This window comes from Mus pahari, chromosome 1 (genome assembly GCF_900095145.1).
Source record: "Mus pahari chromosome 1, PAHARI_EIJ_v1.1, whole genome shotgun sequence".
NCBI classification, from domain to species: Eukaryota; Metazoa; Chordata; class Mammalia; order Rodentia; family Muridae; genus Mus; species Mus pahari.
In genome coordinates, this window is record NC_034590.1 from 28,496,779 (window position 1) to 28,516,281 (window position 19,503).

At 42.5% G+C, this 19,503-nt stretch overlaps 1 protein-coding gene across 1 annotated transcript in view; it reads left to right on the forward strand.

The window, feature by feature from the left end:
* Positions 1-19,503, forward strand: part of Oca2 (OCA2 melanosomal transmembrane protein) — a 254,536-nt gene that overhangs the window by 142,253 nt on the left and 92,780 nt on the right. Inside the window, exons 18-21 of the mRNA XM_029541048.1 lie at positions 2,816-2,875; positions 3,425-3,529; positions 12,060-12,153; positions 17,282-17,375. Coding sequence (XP_029396908.1) covers positions 2,816-2,875; positions 3,425-3,529; positions 12,060-12,153; positions 17,282-17,375 — 353 coding nt within the window. The remainder of the gene's footprint in view (positions 1-2,815; positions 2,876-3,424; positions 3,530-12,059; positions 12,154-17,281; positions 17,376-19,503) is intronic.

A 19,503-nucleotide genomic window follows, 5' to 3' on the forward strand; every position in this document is an offset into this window, starting at 1 on the left:
CAGGGTTTCTCTGTATAGCCCTGGCTGTCCTGGAACTCACTTTGTAGACCAGGCTGGCCTCGAACTCAGAAATCTGCCTGCCTCTGCCTCCTGAGTGCTTCCATATCTTAATGGTTAAACTTTGGAAAAATAATTCTCTATGTGGTTGTTTTGGAAAAGGAACCAACTTGGTGGCATTTTAAAGTCAGACTTCATTCTTTCAAATAATTTTATAAGTTGGAGCCATCCCTATTGTCCCTATGTAAGGGGGAAACGTTTCTCTTTAGTGCTACATACTCATCTCAATTACAGCTACATTTTCTGCATCCATCTTGCCTGCAGCTCTACAGTCACTTAGACTCACTTCCTCGTCAAACTGCAAATTTCTCATGAATTTCTGCTCTCTCGCTGAAGACCTGACCAAGAGCAGTAAATGCAGGGTGTTTTTCTCTATTGCAATTTCTCCAACAAACAACTTAATTCATTACCTCGGAATTTAGCTTCCCTGAAGTTTTCAGGATAGAGGCTGAAAACAGATTTTTTTTTTCCCCCACAACACGAATGATCTCCAGCCCATTCCATGGTAAAATCTTGCTCCCTCCTGGGACCTCACGGGCACAGTCTCCAATGCCTGTTGCCTTTGACACCCCAGTATTTCAGGCTTCCACTAGAATGGCCCATCAATGCTTATAGTGTTCTAGGGCTTCTGTGGTCTCAGCTACAAAGTCTTCCACATTTTTCCACAAGCCACTTGCCAATGCCTAATCACCACATTGTCAACTTGACTGGATTTAGAAACACTATGGCCATGGTAGTGTTTTCAGAACAGTTTAACTGAAGAGGAAAGACCCACCTACATGTGGATGATACCATTACATGTACCAAGACCCTAAATCATTATTGAAGGTACAAAAGTGTTCCTGAATGTAGATTCGTTGTGGCCAATGTCCTCATGTTCCTACTGTCATGCTGTCCCTGCCATTATGGATTATATCCTCAGTCCAAATCAACTCTCCCCTTTGACTTGACTTTTGCCAATGTATTGTTGTTACAGAAAGAATCAGCCCTACCCCCCTGTACCAATCTTCTGTATTATTTTTCTCATTCCTATAACAAAATACTTGGCAAAAACAACTTACGGAAAGGAAAGTTTGTTTTGCCTCACTTGTGACTATAGACATGGTAGTAGAAACATGAGAAAGATGGTCATATTGTGTCCACGGTTAGGAAGTAGAGAGACATGAAAGGTACTCCACTTGCTTTCTTTTTTTTTTTTTTTTTTTTTTAATTCAGTCTGAGATCCCAGCCCATGGAATAGTGGGTGAGTTTTCCTTCTTAAATGCTATCTGTTTAGAGCGCCCTCACAGACATTCCTAGAGGTATGCCACGGAGGTGATTGTAATTCTCATCATGTTGATTTTGAAGTTGATGTTCTCCAAATACTGGTATCCCTGGAGCTGAGGAGCCCTGTTATGGGTAGATTATCCTTCTGGTCTAGTTCTCCTCTTCCCCTCAAAACACTCAAGCTAACAGCATAACATATATGCAGAGGATCTGGTGCAGACCCTTCCAGGCCCTGTACCACTGGCTTTAGTCTCAATGAACCTATATGAGCCTGGCTGAGTTGATTCAATGGACCATTTCCTCCTTGCCCTCCATCCTCTCTGTCTCCTGCAATCTTTCCTCCCCGTCTTCCTTTGGGTTTTCTGAACTCCAAGGGAAGAGGCCAAATGGAGAGCCTGGGTGTGTCTCTGACTCTTTTGCCTGGTCTTGGGACTCTTTTCTTCTTATTGGGTGGCCTTGGCCAGCCTTGACATGAGGGCTTTTGCCTTGTCTTAGCGTATCTTGTTTTGTTGTGTTCGATTGTTGTTTCTTGACGGCCTGCTCTTTTTTGAAGTGAAACTGGGAGTGGGGGAGTAGATCCGAGGAAGAGAAGAGGTGGTGGTGCTTGGAGGAGTGGAAGGAGGGGAAACTGGTCAGAATGTATTGTATGAGGGAAAAATATATTTTTAATTAAAAAAAAAAACTAAGTTGATTGAGAGTTGTGTTTGAGGTTACAGCTTTATCATCTTCAAATAAAATCCAACTGGAAACTATATACATGGATCAGGATACTGTAACTCATACTCATGCATGTTCAAGTTGATCTTTCGATATTAATCTCCCTTCAGTGGAAATCCCAGTGAAAATGCAGTACATTGAAGAGGTGAAGGGCAGCTGGGTTACTGTCCTATCCCAGTGCTGTGTCCTCTGCCTGAGGCCAAGATTGTGGTGTGAGCAGACTCTCTTGAGCATCCATCATCTTACTCTGCTCTTCTATATTCCACTGGACACAGATTCTCACGGAGACAGATTTACTATGCTGGGAAAATGGTCATGTGCCTCACTAGATGTACTTACAAACAAACAAACAAACAAAACAAACAAATGAACTTGCTTTAATGGTTGTAAGAACTAAAATTTTAAACTCAAGCCTTTAAAATACATTGGAAATATAGTTTATTTAAAAGTCCCTTTTTGTGGATTGACATTTCTTCGTATGTGATCAAATGGTATGTTTCTTATATATCTTAAAATAAAGGGATCGCCTTCTGTCCATGTATAAATGTAGCATAGATGTTGACATGAATCAGGGAGGGAATTCCTGCCTCTGCTGGTGTACATTCTCCCTCTGTGCATCTTCATGTGTAAGAATGATACCAACTTACTTATAGATTGTGTTAAGGACTATAGTCTTCAATGAGAAAGGATAACCTGTGCCTACCCCACGTTCTCTTTTGGAAAGACAAATGAAATACGCATATACTCTCACTTTTAAACATATCTTTTCTTTTAGGCATTGACACATCTTCATTTAGTAGAGTATGTTGGAGAACAGACTGCCCTACTAATAAAGGTACATTGAATGTTCTAATAGAATATGTTCAAGCCATTATCCTTTGATTTTTGTTAAAAGAAAAATGAACAAAAGAAGTCTGATAGGAGTGTTACATTAATTATGTCAAAAGCACTGACAGGAGCCTACTTTACCCTGGGTAACCTAGAGATGAAGGGGATACTTGTCAAATAATATACAATTATAGATGCTTGCTATCTTGCTTTTGCCTTTATTTAAAGTAAGTCTAAAAAGGAGTAGCACATAGTAAGTGAATGCTGCAGAAATTCCCATCTTAGGATTCTGCTGGGCCAGTCTGTGTGGTCATCAGATGTTAGAAAGTAATGCACGTTTTTCCTCACACAGAGCTATTTGGCTAAGAGTGGCTCTTCTCCAGTTACTTGTGGCCAAGGTTCCTGGTATAGGTTTGGCCCTCATTTGCATATCTATGCTTACCTGGGTCTTATCATGCATCAGAAGAAAGAATAACAATCTTTTGACTCTTTTTGTGTATGTGGTTTAGTATTGCAGTAGTTAATGCATAATGTGGCTATCATCTGATCCTTTTAGATGGTTCCAGAAGATCAGCGCTTTGCAGCTGCCATTGTCCTAATAGTGTGGGTCTCAGCCTTGGCATCGTCCTTGATTGACAACATCCCATTTACTGCTACGATGGTAAGTGGTGTGATCCTGTATGTTTAAGGCCAACCTCTACCTGCTCCCATCTGAGCTCATTCTTTTTCTCCCTAAGAAAAGAAGCAGGGCATGAAACCAGCTCCTCTGTTGCCCTTACATGTAAGGGAAAAATGTGAGCTGAGCCTGAGGCAGCTGGGTATGGAACACTGAGAATAATAGCAGGCAGGGGACCAGGTTTTGGAGAGTGGACAGCATATCATGGTGACTGCCTGTTTGGGGAGCCCAGTAGAGGGCTGCTACCCTTCCCAGAAAAAAAGAAAGTTTCTTTTTTTTTTTTTATTTTCAAAGGAAATTCAAGAGACCAAAAGTCTGAGTCATTGCCTTCATTATTCTCAAATACAGTATTTATTTATTCTAAGCAACCTGCATGGATTCTGGTACTTGGCCTGTACATACAGAGATTTAAATCTCCTTTTGATTCTAACTCCCAACCAACACCAAGACCCCTATCTCTTGGCCATCTTTTGTGTCATTGATTGTCTTAGGACAGGAACTGTGGTCTCTGGTGTGAAAAAGTCAAAGTGAGAATGGAGACTTAAAGGTAAGTTATGAGTCCTGCCACAGACATCTCGGGCCCAAGAGTACTTAGTATAGGGCAGAAGGGTGAGTGTTCTCACAGCAGGATTCTGGGGGGGGGAAATTCTCTCTGTTTTCCATAAGGCTCCAAGTGATCCCTCCCTCCCAAACAGATAGCCCATGTACGTTGTGAACAAGGATCTCCACGGATGAGTACAGCAGAGCTGGCCATGTAAAGAGAGGGCTGGTTAGGCTCATAGCCTTTCTTTCTCCAACCTACATTGTTTAGACCTCCTCAGTCTGGAATTCATTTTATGTTAAGCTTTATTCTCTAGTGATCTACTTCGGTTCTTGTTTCAAGGTGTGCGTTTGGGAATTCTGAACTAACTCAGTGGTTGTTATTTCTAGTGGACACATCTGGAACAAGACACGTAAGATCTTCAGGGATGCAGGATGGTGTGTTTAAGGAGTCCCGAGAGTCTGTAAAATTTGCAATAAAGCAGTATGCTTTAATGTAAAACACTGAGTGTTTTCCCCTTAAGAAATGAACAAGACAATGTTATCTATGAACATGTCTTACTAGTCAGAGCTGTGCAATAAAGCAAGAGAAACAAGGAGAAAGGACTGGAAATGGGGACATTAAACTTCAGTGACAATCTGTATATTAGATAATGCTAAAGAGTCTACTAATTAACAATTAGGATTGATAGGTAATTTTTTTCAGATCCTGTAGAGATAAAAGTCAGTTAATAAATCATTGTGTTCCTCTGTAGGCACAATAGACTAATAATGAGAACTTGAAATAGATGACATTGTCAGTTGCATCGTCAGCCCCAGAGACAACAAGGCAACCTTACACACTTATCCTATCCCAGTGAGACCACATCATGTGGTCTCAGGACATAATCCTTTATCTGTTCTTCCTGCTGGGCATTGTAATATCAGAAGGTAAGACAGACATAGAAATGGACAACTCTAGGACAGCAAGGCTTTATTTGGGAAAGGCCTGGGGAGGAGAGAACGCTAGTCTAGGAGACCAAAGAGGCGACTGTTAAGTCACAAAAGGGAAAGAGGGAAAAGGACAGACATCTTCCTTTTGGGGTTGTGGTGACTACTGTTAAGGGTAGCCAGGGGAACGGGTAGTGACGTAAGGAATGTTATTAGGTGGTGGATAAACATCTCTTATGATCAGTTATTGCTGGGGGTTAATGAGATGGATGGAAAGAACAAGAATATAGAAAAATGAGTTGCTTTAGTTTTGGGGATTGTCATTGTCATCTCTTACTTAAAATTAAGGAGCTTCACAAAGTGAAGTGGTTCTGGAAAATAGCATTGAATGCTATTCTCTTCTGGGGAAGCTTTAGGATCTCCAGACCAAAATCTTACTAGAAATGAAATGGAGGTACCCTATATTGTAAACACCAGATTATGTTATTGTTTGAATATGACTCATTTGTTTATTTTGAATATGACTCTTAGTATCTCGTGATCATGATGGCAGTCATTGGTAGGATCATCACCTGACATTCTTTAAGCCACTACTCATTTCCCCAACTACCACTGCCTGAGCTTCTATATCTGCTCCTATAAGTAACCCCTCATAGATACTGCTGTATGTAACCCTAGCAAAAACCATTGGCTCACCAAAATGGATGTTGGTTATATACCTTGGTCCGTTGTTGGCTTCCTATCTGGGTACTTGTACTGAGTACTTGTTTGCCTATTCCTCCCCAGGAATAGTATCGCTCAACAACTTGGTGCATTGTTTCCCTCCAAGCTGATACACATAGATCAACATTCTCTATTTAGCCCCTTCCATAGTGTGCTACTAAAGAAGATGATACTGAGTCTTGATAACTTTTCTATTGCTGTGATAAAATACTGTGACCAAGGCAACTTTTAAAGGAATTTAATTTGGTAGAGTTCATGGTGGCAGGGTGAAGGAACAGTTGAAAGCTCATATCTTAATCTACCATCATGAAATGAATAGAAAGCACCAGGAATTGCATGAATCTTTTGACATCTCAAAGCCTGCTCTCAGTGACATACTTTCCCAACAAGGCCACACCTCCTAATCCTTCCCAAACTGATCCACCAGCCTACAATAAAGTATTCAAATATATGAGCCTCTAGGTGCCATTTCCATTCTAACCACATGTTCAAATTTATGAAGGCAGCTGTCTAAGGAGGTGGGAAGGTAATGGCAATGCCGTGAGGAATGGAGATCATTTGTCTGTAATGTTTTATTTCCCAAAAGTTAAACGAATAGGAAGTGCTGAGACAAAGGCAGTGACATAGTCACACTTCCTCATGTGCTTGTGAGCAAGAGCTATACGAGCTATATGTATGTATGTGACAAGGGGTAATGAGATCATATACAGACCCCTCCTTGCTTTGCTAATTATTCATGGCTTCTTAGAGAAGGTCTTTTATGACTTGAACTTTAGCACATTTCAGCGTGACTTTTCCTTATTTGCTTCATAGTTGTGTTTGGCACTAAAGGCTTACTGTACATGCGATGTATTTCTTTTATCCTGGGTGAGTTTTCTACCTTCTCTTCAAGTCTTTGCTGTATCTTGTTCCAATGCTTTATTTTTGTTCTTTTAAAATATTGTTTCTTTTTTTGTTTGTTTTTTTGTTTTTGTTGTTTTTTTCGAGACAGGGTTTCATGGGCTGAAGAGATGGATCAGCAGTTAAGGGTACTGACATCCGCATAGTGGCTCACAATCACCTATAATTCCAATCCCAGGGGATCCAACACCCTCTTCAGGCTTCTAAGGGCACTGGAAATGCATGTTGTGCACATGCAGAATGAAGACAGAACATTCATTTGGATAAAATGAAAAAAAAAATTAAAATTCTTTTCTTCACATTTTTTTTTTTTAGTTTCTTAAAAAACACTCAAACAAACACTATGTAAATAAGTTTTCAAAAATTTCAAGTAGAGAACCTTCGTGGGTAACAATTTTGTTCATCGTGTTTCCTTGAGGACCATTTTATTTGGTAGTTCAGCCTGTGGCAGACCACAGTGAGTTCACCCTCCTTGGATGAGTGCAGACCATCAGCACACAAGGCAATAAAAGAGCGAAGCAAGCTTTATTAGGAGTACACAAGTAAGAAGAGCTCTGGGATAACTCCCAAAGCACCAGTCTCCTTAAACAAAGGAGACAGAGGGATTTTATTAGGGAAACTCATGCATATTCATGTTGAAAAAAAAAAAAAGAGCCATGCCTGGCATAAATGGATAAAAATAGGAATTAATCATGGTAGGTTGCTTTTCCCTAAGTAACTCTTTGTATCTTCAAACTAGACCACTCTTCAGGCTCTCTTAGAGCTTTACTGTGTCCCCCAGAGTCATAGGCTCCATCTCTGCCTGCCCCTCAGGCTGAGCCTCCCCTTTCTTGAGACACACCATTGCATCACTAGAGGCAGGGGGCCTCTCTTTACCATCTCCTTAGCCTTTGCTTTGTTGATTTTGTGTCTGTAAACAGCTCTCCCTCCTCCTCTGTCCCGGCACCTGCACATGCATAAGTGCATATGCAGACTGGGGAATCCTACACCTGTGCTGGTACAATGTGATGACAAATGCCCATGCAGAGCCTTCACTACCTGTGGAAGGTGATGCAGTGGTTCTCTGCACTCTATGGGTGTATTCGAGGGGGTGGAGGATGGAGATGTGGGGTGTGGTGTAGGGGAGGGGGCATGAATGAGACCGCCAGCAGAATTGCTTCATTATTACGATAAGGGTTTTTGTTGTTGGTTTTGTTTGTCGGTTTGTTTGTTTGTTTTAATTTGACTAAGGGAGAATATCTAGAGGCGTCTGGAGGAGTCCAGAGTAGAGAGAGAGAGAAATTAAATGGGGGCCTAGCCAGCTCTAGAGAAGGGAAAGAGTGGGAGAGAATGGTGGAGATAGTGAGGTAGCAAAAAATAGAGGAGAGAGGGGGTGGGGGAAGAGAGGGAGGGCGGGAGGAAAGGAAGGAGAGGGAGGACAGAGACTGCAAGAGGGAGTGGTGAACAAGAGCAGGAACAGTGAAAGAGAATAGCAAAGAAAGACCTGCTACAGAGTGGGGGGGTAGGGAGGCATCCTGTGGATCCTAAGGAGGATGAGTATCTGGAGGAGGGAAGGGCAGGGTGCCAGCATGGACTTAGAGATGTGCAACAGGTACTGAGAGGGTCTGGTGGCCAGCATCGACTTTGATATATTGATTGGCACCACAGGTAGCCACTTGTCCCCTCTGCCAGGGGTATGGGGGAATGACTTCTTTTGGCAGCTAGGAACCCGTTTTGCAACTGCCTAAGGAGTTCTGGCTTTTATCTAATCACCGGAAATCTTTCTACAGTTTAGCCTGGGCTCATTTCTCCACACTGACAGCAGAGCCTAACAGCAGGCTTGCAGAGTGCTTGTGTGGCCCACGGCCAGTGATGTGGAACCAGCCAGCTGCCTATTACTGCTTTTGGTTTTATTTTCACCTTTGCAGTCAGTGATACACTGCCTGGGAATTTTCCATTGCTTAATAAAAGACCAGGGCTTGAGAATCTAACGCCCTTCTTCTTCCATCCACGAAGTGCCTGCCTACCTCCAGAAGAATCTTCCCCTGGGCCAGCTGTGGAAAGCTGGAGCCTACGCCCCTGGGTTTCAAGGGCTGTTTCATGGATCTCTAGCCTCCTTTGTCCAAGGCCAGGTGTGTGGAGTGGCTACCCACTGTGAACCTGCGTTTGGCAGTTTCCCTCACTGATTTGACTCTGACCCCCTGACTGATCAGTGGTTTGAGGGGCACCAGGTATCCTGTCTGCAGAGAGTTCTTTCTCTCTGGAATTGCCTTCCTTCCCCACAGCCGTGGCACCTTCTGCATCCAGGGAACATTTAGGGAAACTTAACCAATGGCCAAAGAGCTGGCAGAGACAGCTGCTGTTTCCAAGGCCTATTAGTACAGATGCAGTTGGCAGTTAGAGGCTTAGAATAGTGATGTGACCCTTTAATACAGTTCCTCGTGTTGTAGTCCCCTCCAATACGTTCATTATGTGAACTGTGTACAAAGAACAGCTCATGTGTGTCAGTGGTAGAGCTCCACTTTCCATGGTCAGGAGGATGACACCATGAGAATTTTATTTATGCCCAGAGGAGAAAGAATCAGTCAGTGGATGAGTTCAGTTTCCCATGTTGTCTGGATAAGGCTTCAGGAACATTGTACTGAGAGCAGTATAGATTATGGAAGGCATCCACATCCCAGGGCTTGGTGATGGACTAAGTTTGCTATTAGCTGTTTTTCTTAGTTTGAAGACTAGGCTACATGATGTTGCCCCGGGGCCTGGCATTTACTAGGTAGACCAGGCTAGCCTTGAACTCTTGAGGCTGCCTCTTGAAGGGTGGGCATTTACCACCATGCCTGGTTTTTTTTTGTTATTGTATTTTTTAAACTGAAGTAAAATGTTTCTGACGCTCATCACTTCTGATTGTTTCTAGGTCACTATTGTTATAGACAAGAGGTGTGTCTAGATCATCAGGCTAGCTGTCATGGGCCCTTGTCGTCATTGCTTATTGTTAGCTGTGAAATACGAAACAATATTTAGCACTACTAATACAGCCATAGTGTATTTGAAGTGGGCAGTGTGAGGCTCCGGTCCCCACTACGTGCCAGCATTAGTCCCTTGCTTGTTTGAGGTGACGGGAAACCGGAATAGGCTGGGTCAGTGAAAGCTATGGGGATCTTGGTGTCGAGATATTTCAATATTTGGATACATATTTCCATGCCTGGGAATCCCCTTCACACTCACTTGCCTTTCTTTCTTGCTCACTTTTCCTGTCTTCAGTTGATAAGAGCTTGTGGAAATCTGAGTATAGCCCCATAGCAGAGAATTCCTAGGCCTCTGCTACAGTGCCCTTAAAGGAACCTAAAATACTTAGCTAAGCACTGAGAATTCTGTGACTGTTTTTCTTTGTTGAAGCCCCCCCTCCCTTTTTCTCATACTCCTTCATTTGAATGGGAAAAACTTGGTGGCAACGTTCGGATTTAAAATGTTGTAATTTTTATCCTGGCCTGAATTCAAATGATGCACACTTGTGCACATAATTTTATAGTTTTTAAAAATTGATTGTTTGGGGATACACATAGTTGTATGTATTGCCATTTAGTCCATGCGTGACGTCATTGTTTTGAATGCCATCTTGTTCTACAGCAATTTCTCATCCCAGGTCTGTTTCCAGGCTCACAAGGAGGCATTCTAGCAAGTGCTGCTGTTGGCTGTCATAGCCTGGATAGGGAAAACCATGCAGTGGTGATAAAGGTCAAAGGTCCTTCGCGCACACACTTACATTTTGTTTTTTACTTGATGCCATTTTTGGTTTTAGCTTTTTTCTTTTTTTCTAAAATGTTCTGAAACAAAATAATATAGAGAGCTGAGCCAGGTCCAGTGGTCTGCAATTAGGCTAAATAACAGCAGTTATATAGGCACTCATAACTGGGTTTCTGCGGAGGGAGAATCTGGATTGGATCCCAATATGCCATTTATGAGAGCTAAATAAGGCTATCCTAAGAGGACTAGGAATGTGAGCAGCCAAGGCACCCTGTCCCCTCCATGAACTTGGCAATGCGGGTTGCAGGCCTTCACCAGTGGTTAGGTGATGAGTGAGTACTCTGGCCAGGGAAGGTGGCCTTGGAGGGAAATTGCAGGGCCACAAGCCCGCCCCACCCCCACCCCCGAGAGTGTGTGTGTGTGTGTGTGTGTGTGTGTGTGTGTGTGAGAGAGAGAGAGAGAGAGAGAGAGAGAGAGAGAGAGAGAGAGAGATCAGAGATCAACTTGCAGGAGTCAGCTTCCTCTTAACACATGGGGGCTGGGAATCAAACTCAGGCCATTGGTTTGGCGTCAAGGCCCTGACCCTCCTAGCCACATCACCAGCCTCCACCTGTCAATTAAAGCGAAGGCAGACACATTTGAGGAGTGAGTTAGTGTGGACTGACACTGACAGGAAGCCTCAAGAACAGCACGACACTGGCAGGGTTTCATAGACACTGAATGCATGGCTCTCAGGCACCACATGAGACTTGACATGACTTCATACACTGTGACTCACAGCAGCAGCCTGGGCAGCTTTAAACAAGGAAACCTGGCTGTTCATCTGGCTAGCACCAAACACAGACAGATGGGTACGAACACAAAGTTTTGTGAATGCCAAAATTTGCTTTGGTTCTCTGCCATGCATCTTGTGCTCGTTTAAAAAAATTAAAAACAAAACAAAACAAAACAAAAAAACAGTTTGGCCATTAAAAAAAAAAATGTCTCTGAGGGCTGGTGAGATAGCTTAGCAGGTAAAGGCACTTGCTATATGAGATTGTAAGCCTGAAAACCTTAGTTTTATCCCCAGAAGGAAAGAACTGATTCCAATCTACAAGGCTGTCCTTCCATACTTGTGCTATGATATTACCACCCCATCACACACACACACACACACACACACACACACACACACACACACACACGTACGCGCACACACACACGCACACTCATAGTAATAATAATGTTGATAATATAATAACAATAATGATATAAAGCTCTTAAAATTTTTTAATTTTATTTTATGTGAAAGGCATTTTGTCTACATTTATGTCTGTATTTTACTCTCAGAGGCCAGACCCTTAAGAGGCTGGTTGTAGCCGGGCGTGGGGGCGCACGCCTTTAATCCCAGCACTCGGGAGGCAGAGGCAGGCAGATTTCTGAGTTCAAGGCCAGCCTGGTTTACAAAGTGAGTTCCAGGACAGCCAGGGCTATACAGAGAAACCCTGTCTCGAAAAACCAAAAAAAAAAAAGAGGCTGGTTGTAAGGCCCCATGTGTGTACTGGGGATTGAAGCTAGTCATTTGTAAGAGTAGCCAGTGCCTTTAACTGCTGAGCTATCTCTTCTAAAACAAGGTTCTTTAGGTTCTGTAAATCAGTCACAGTGGGTGGCTCTTATAATTTTCTATGGCATGTGTCCATAATATTCGTTTCTTCCACAGATTCCTGTACTCCTGAACCTGAGCCAAGACCCTGAAATTAGTTTGCCTGCACTGCCTCTCATGTATGCCCTGGCCCTCGGTGCCTGCCTGGGAGGTAAGGGTTGCCGAGTGCATTTTGGGAGACCTCACTGACCCCTTTGTCTAGACAAAGCAAAATTTAAGTAGTTAACAGATCAAAAGTAAATTGAGGAGAATCCCAGTGACTTCCTGATTTCAAAATCTGAACAACCAGAACTCCTCAGTTTTCTGTGAAGCCTCTCATTTTGGTCATGACCTTTCATGGATTGGGTCCCAGAACCCTAATCATGGCCATCAAGGGAAATGAAGAAATGGCCAAACCATGGACCTATAGGAAAACTGGGATCATGCGGTCTGGGAAGCTCAGAGTTTATTATAGGCAGTTAAACAGGGAGGTGAGGTTATTTCATACATCTGACCAAGAAGAGAGGCTTAGGTAATCGCTGAAGGGGCGATCTCTGGAGGGGAGCAGTTTTCAAGCTGCAAACACACAAGGGGCGAAAGCTATAACAGACATCTGCTTTACACACTGTCCTCACTCACACCCAGATCAGAGGAAGGCTTTGCTACATCGATAATGTAGTCATTCAGAATTTCATTTTCTCCCTACTCTCCCTCTGCAGAGCCCATCATCTGATGACAGTCACTGTTGATAGTTCAAAGCTAATGTGTTCCCACCCTGTCCAAGTAAGGCTCGGCAATGGACATTCTTTCTCGTTCTCCTCTCTGGGCTCCCCTTTTCAGAAGGAATGCACATGCATTAGGTAGAGCAGGGACTCTACCTCAGAGGAAGAGGGATGGTAAGGAATCAAGCACAGGTGCCGGGACTGAAGTCTAAAGAAAACTGCAATGTGAGTTAGAGATTGCCAGACGGAATTGACCGCTGGTTAATACACGAGGGCTTTGGATTTAGCTGTCTGGAGGGGAGTCAAGCTAGAGTCCTTTTTATATTTAGACAGCTTAATCACCTGTGGGAACACAGGTGGATTGCAGAGAATCTTAGATAAACACACCAGATATATTTAACATTCTTACTGCCTCCAGATAATCTAGCTTTCTGTGTTCTTTGACTTCTCTGACTACTGAGTCGATAACTTTCTGGTTCATTTATCTGCTCATTTGTGAAGGGGGATTAACATCAGCCAGTGATGCATCTGTGACTTCAGGAGACAACTAATTTATCTAATGCTGTGACTGGGGCTGAAATTCATATAAAAGTGCAGAATGCTTACATTTTTTTTCCATCTGAGAAAAAGCTTGGGAAAATGCCAACCGCATTTCTTTCATAGATTCAGCAGTTGAAATAAGATGCGAGGACATTTGAAAATTCATTCCTTAAAAGGAATTTTAAAAATTCAAATGTATGAACTACCTACTATAATAAACTGGCTTTGTGCTCTGTGGGGGAGAGCCAATCATTTGACCTAAGGTAATAACAATGGGTACCTCTCCCATGGTTTTTCCTGAGCACATGGAAAATGCCAGAGATAGATTGTGATGGAGAGAGTAGGCAGAGAATATGATCTGAGGAGAGGGGGTTTTGAGCAGGATCTTAAAGGCAAGAGGCCCCCTGGGATAGTTCCTGAAGGGTAAACATGGAGGGGGTCTCTAGGAGAGACACTAAAGTTGACCTATTATATAGTAATAAGCGAATGTAGGCTAGACACTAAGCACATTTGGGAAGCAGGTATATAGCACTACTAACCAATACAGTTTTATTGGCATTGAGAACTTTTAAAAAGTACCTTTGGTCTTGGAAGGTACTTATTCCTGGCATACTAAATACTTACTTGTGCTAGGTGTTAGTTGTACACAAATGCTGCTGGGGCCCATCTCTCATGGACTGGGGAACATTGACTAGATAGTTTGAAACTAAAACATATTTTACTCCTCTGACTGTCATGGTTTCTTTTTCTATTGCTGTGATAAAGTTCCCTGACAAAGACAACTTAATACAAGAAAGACTTTTTCTTGTTCACAGTTAAAGATATGGTCTGCCATGCCAGGGAATCAAAGTAGCAGGAACTTGCAGAATGTGCCGACTTATTCTCTGGCCACATGACATAGGCTAATATCATCAGTAAGGAGGCAGCCGCACATAAGAAAATGCTTCCCGCTGGGCGGTCGTGACACACGCCTTTAATCCCAGCACTTGGGAGGCAGAGGCAGGCGGGTTTCTGAGTCTGAGGCCAGCCTGGTCTACAGAGTGAGTTCCAGGACAGCCAGGACTACACAGAGAAACTCTGCTTGAAAAAAAAAAAGAAAGAAAAAAGAAAGAAAGAAAGAAAGAAAGAAAGAAAGAAAGAAAGAAAGAAAGAAAGAAAGAAAATGCTTCCCAAGGACTGTAGCGAAGCCTGTAGGACACTTTCTTTTTTGTTTTCTTTTTTTCCCCCATTTATTTATTTATTTATTTATTTATTCATTCATTCATTCATTTATTCACTTTACATACCGATTGCAGCTCCCCCTTCCTCCCAGTCTCTCTCCCCCAACCCCCTGCCCTTCTCCTGTGAATGTGGGGAGGATTTCCTGGATACTAACCCACCCTGGCACATCAAGTCATTGCAGGACTAGGCACATCTTCTCCCACTGAGGCCAGATAATGCAACCCAGTTAAGGGAACAGGATCTATAGGCAGGCAGTAGAGTCAGGAACAGTCCCAGCTCCAGTTGTTGGGGACCCATATGAAGACCAAGCTGTACATCTGATATATGTATGTGGGGGAGAGAGTAGGTACCACTCATGTATGGTCTTTGGTTGGTGGTTTAGTCTCTGGGAGACCCCAATGGTTCAGGTTAGTTGGTTCTGTTGGTCTTCTTGCGGAGTCCCTACGCCCTCAGGGTTCTTTAGTTCCTCCTCCAACTCTTACACACACCCCAACATCAAAATAACAGGAATTAACAATCATTGGTTATTAATATCTCTCAACATTAATAGGCTAACAGAGTGGATGCATAAGCTGGATGCAACATTTTGCTGCATATAAGGAGCACAACTCAGCAACAAAAATAAATACTACCTCAGAGTAAAGGGATGGAAAAAGATTTTCCAATCTAATGGATCCAATGAACAAGCCTGAGTAGCCATCCTAATATGTAATAAAATATATTTTCAACCAAAAGTAATCAAAAGAGATGGTGAAGGATACTTTATACTCATCAAAGTAAAAACCCATTAGATGACATCTAATTTCTGAACATCTATGCCCCAATTGTAAAGCCATTTTCTTAAGTAGTGATTGATGGGGAAGAATGTAGCCCATTATGGGTGGTGCCACCCCTGGTTTGGTGGTCCTGGGTTCTATAAGAAAGCAGGCTGAACAAGCTACAGGGAGCAAGCCAGTAAGCAATACCCATCCATGGTTTCTGCATCAGCTTCTGCCTCCAGGTTCCTCAATATGGAAGTGTAAGCCAAATAAACCCTTTCCTCCCAAGTTTCCTTTTGGTCATGGTGCTTCATCACATCAGTAGAAACTGTGAGACACACAGCATCTGGTCAGATTCTACTGGCAGCAGAGAGCAATGAATGCAATGCTCAGCTTTCCTTTTAGCCCAGGATCATAGCCAGGGAATGGTGATACCCATAGTGGGCAGGACTTCCTTCCTTAGTTAGCAATCAGTGTAATCTCCCACACACATCTGGAAGCCTATCTCCTAGGGGGTTTTGGGTGCCGGAAGGCTGGCATTAAGACATTAATCACATTTGGCAAGGATGAAGAGTCTCATTTGTCACGTCTCTAGATTCAGAACAGGACCAGACAGACAGACAGGCAGACAGACAGGTGATAGATTGGATACATCTAAGAATAACACCCATGGGAGGTGGTCTGGGGCAACAAAACCATGACTTGCATGTTGCTATCTGTTCCAGACCCTTCAGATGCTCTTTGTCTATCCATAGACAGCCCTAGCCACCCTTATGCTCCTCTTTCATGTTGCTTTAGCACAGTGGTTCTCAATCTCCCTAATGCTATAAGCATTTAATACAGTTCCTCATGATGTGGTGACCTCCAACCATAAAGTTATTTTCATCGCTGCTTCATAAATAATGGTAATTTTGCTACTGTTATGTATTGTCATGTAAATATCTGTGTTTTCTGATGCTCTTCGGCAACCTCTGCAAAAGAGTCATTTGATCCCCAAATGTGACACACAGGTTGAGAACCACTGCTCTTTAGTTGGAAGTTTGGTTTCATGTTTAGGCTTCTCACTCCTCACACTTGATGCCCCCACAAACTTTTCAGTCTCCCTCCCACTGTTTTCTTCATGAGGACACTGGATTTCTTCTCCCTCTCTGTTCTGTTCTTACGTTTCCAGTCTCAGGAGCATCGTTTTCTCCCGCATATACACTGTAGCAACTCTGGAGCAGCCTTATCCACTCACTAAGCCTCAGGGGAAAGAGTCTTTTTCTCTACTGCTTATGCACTGAGGTCCGACCTGAGCTAAGTTGGGGGAGCTTGTGTTGTGCACTTGAATACTGATGGGTACAGTTAGGGAGAAAGAAGAGGCTTACAGGCTTGGCTGTGTTCATTTTTCATGAATGAGTAGCTGTGGGGGTTGGGGGAGGAGAAGGACTGGAATGAGTAATCTGATTGGATAGCCTTGGTTGTGTTCTTTATCCAAACTGTGAGGACCGGCTCATGTTTCTGTGTGCACAGCATGTCCCTTTATGAAAAAGTGTGCACACAAAAAAGCTTATTTAAGAGACCACCTATGTGAAAAAAAAAAAAAAAGCCCATCAATGAACAAAACTAGGCTTCGCCATTGTTTCATGTACTGTTTTCAATCCTCTTCATCTGCTGAAAGAATTTCTTAGGAAATGTTTGAGCCTAGAGTCCCATGGTTCATGTCCGAGGTTTCATGTCACTGTTTTAAAAGGACACACAGTGCCACCCATGGTTTTTAGCTCTGTTTGCATTTTTTTTTCTAAAACATACATGTCACTTGATTTCAGCAGGCACCTTCTCAATTCTCCTTAGCATCATATAGAACAGTGATAACTATCTGTGAAGGAATCATGTTATTTACAGACAGGTAACCCCTTTTCAGGTTGGCAACATGTTTTGTTCCAAGACATTTGCAAAGCATTAACTTTGATGATGTCTGTATTCATCACATCACAGCATCTGAGCAGAAGAAAAGACCAGAAACCAGCTTCCAAGATGAGCTGGGATGTTATTTTACTTTTTTAATTTCTGATTCCAGGTAATGGGACACTGATTGGAGCATCCACAAACGTTGTTTGTGCAGGAATCGCAGAGCAGCATGGGTATGGATTCTCTTTCATGGAATTTTTCAGGTACTTTAAATATTAAAAAATAATCATTTGAGATGTATCTTTAAGGATCAGGTTCTTTAACTTATTTAATTAAAAAATAAAGCACCAATGCATGCTGCTGAACACTTGGATATTCGTCATTTGGTATTTAGAGACTTTGGTGCAGGTAAGATGAGCTCAGATCAAGGCACGTTTGTTGCTAAGAAACAATGGCATAGACTGGATTAGCATCATAATATTCTGAATGAGCTGAGTTGAGTCAGCAGCTAAGAAACATTTGTGAGCTTGGTGGACACTTCATGTATTTCTGCTTTGAAATCTTAATGCTAACTGATCATTAAGGTGGCAAGTACATGGAGAAAAGATGCTAGCAAGGATTCAGGAGTAATGCTGAAAACTGGGTCCAAACTAATCATGCCTAGGGCAGCCTGAAAGGAGGTGTTTCATGTGTGAGCACCTCACAGGACTCACTGCACTGCACAGAGATGGGCCCAGTGTGATTGGGAGCACAGCTGATATCTACAAAAGAAAGTCTGTTCCAGACAGGCTAGGTTCCTTCCATGGTCTTGGTTGCCAGTGTGCCTGTTTATGTGGCCCAGGGCTACCTTTCAAGCTCAGGGGAAGAAGAATGGAATCAAGAGGCTTGTGAGAAGTGGTCCTGCCAAAATGAGCTTTATTTCATGTCGAATCCTAAAACTGCAACTTGGTATATGCACAGTAATGGGCTTCTGCCGACCTGTATGCAAAGAATTCTGACGCAAGTTTGGCTAAATGGCAGGGAGAGACTGTGACTCTCTGAGGCAGTCATTCCTACTTAGAAAGTTGTTCCTCTGCACGACATTGCTTGCCCGGGTCTGAGCTTGGGGTGGATCGCTGTCATACAATCTTGAGGACTAACCGGTGGCTTAGTCTACGTGATACGCAAGGCTCTCTGGAGGATCAGATTAATTCACAGAACAGGTACCGGGCAGTCAAACAGTGATTCGCTGCATCGCAGAGAGCCTCAGAATCTGCGAGCCGCTCAGCCCACGAGATGGAATCTTTTGAAGTTCCAACCTGGAATTGAAGGCCTAAAAGATTCCTGGAGCATCCCTGGTATTCAGCTTCTATTAGAAGGCAAAGGACGCTGGTGTCTGCAGATATACTTGCTTAGGAAGAAGTGAAGGCAGAGGAGTAGGCAACTTCTTTTTTCTTGAATCCCTTAATATGTGGGCTAGGGGACAGGCCACTATGAGACCCCTTCAGGTAATCCTCTTTGTAAATGACCTCAGAGATATACCCTGATCTGTCACTCTTTTTTTTTTTTCCTGATCTGTCACTCTTATGCAATCTTAAATGCAGCCAAGTTGATAATAAAGTTCAACCACATTTCCTGAAGTCCTCTAAACTATGATGATGACAAAGAAATAACTACTCCTCAGATCATATAGTATTTCCTATACAGCTGAGAATTCACCAAATCCTTCCACAGAATATATGACAAAGTCTTTTGAAGAATATTTAGTCTTTGGATATCTCAAAACTTAAATACGATAACATAATTTAAATAATACTAAAATGCTGATAGTCATTTGATATTATGTTACATGGAAAATAATAGAAGGTAATGAAAGCATGACTATTCACTTAATATGTATATATACATATATACATACAAATGCACTCTTCTTTGAATGTGTGTGAATGCTTTGCCTGCATGTGTATATGTGCAGCACATGTGTGCCTAGTACTTAAGGAGCTCAGCATAGGGCATTGCATCTCCTGGAACTGGAGTTGTGAAGGTTGGGAACTGAGTACTCTTAACCACTGAGCCATCTGCCCATACCTAGAAAAGTGTTCTTAAAAAAAAAAAAAAAAACAGAAGCAAAACACTCATAGCTTTCATGTTGCATTTTCATCCTGTTTGAATTGTTTTTTTTTTCCATTGAACTTAACTACAAATCATAGGAATATTAAGAAATGCCCTTAAGTTTGGATATGTTGTGGCTTCATTTTCATTAAACTCTAAAAAGTCTTTAATTTCTTTCTTTATTTCTTTCTTGACCAAGGTNTCNTTGAGTAGAGTGTTGTTCAGTTTCCACGTGAATGTTGGCTTTCTATTATTTATACTATTATTGAAGATCAGCCTTAGTCCGTGGTGATCTGATAG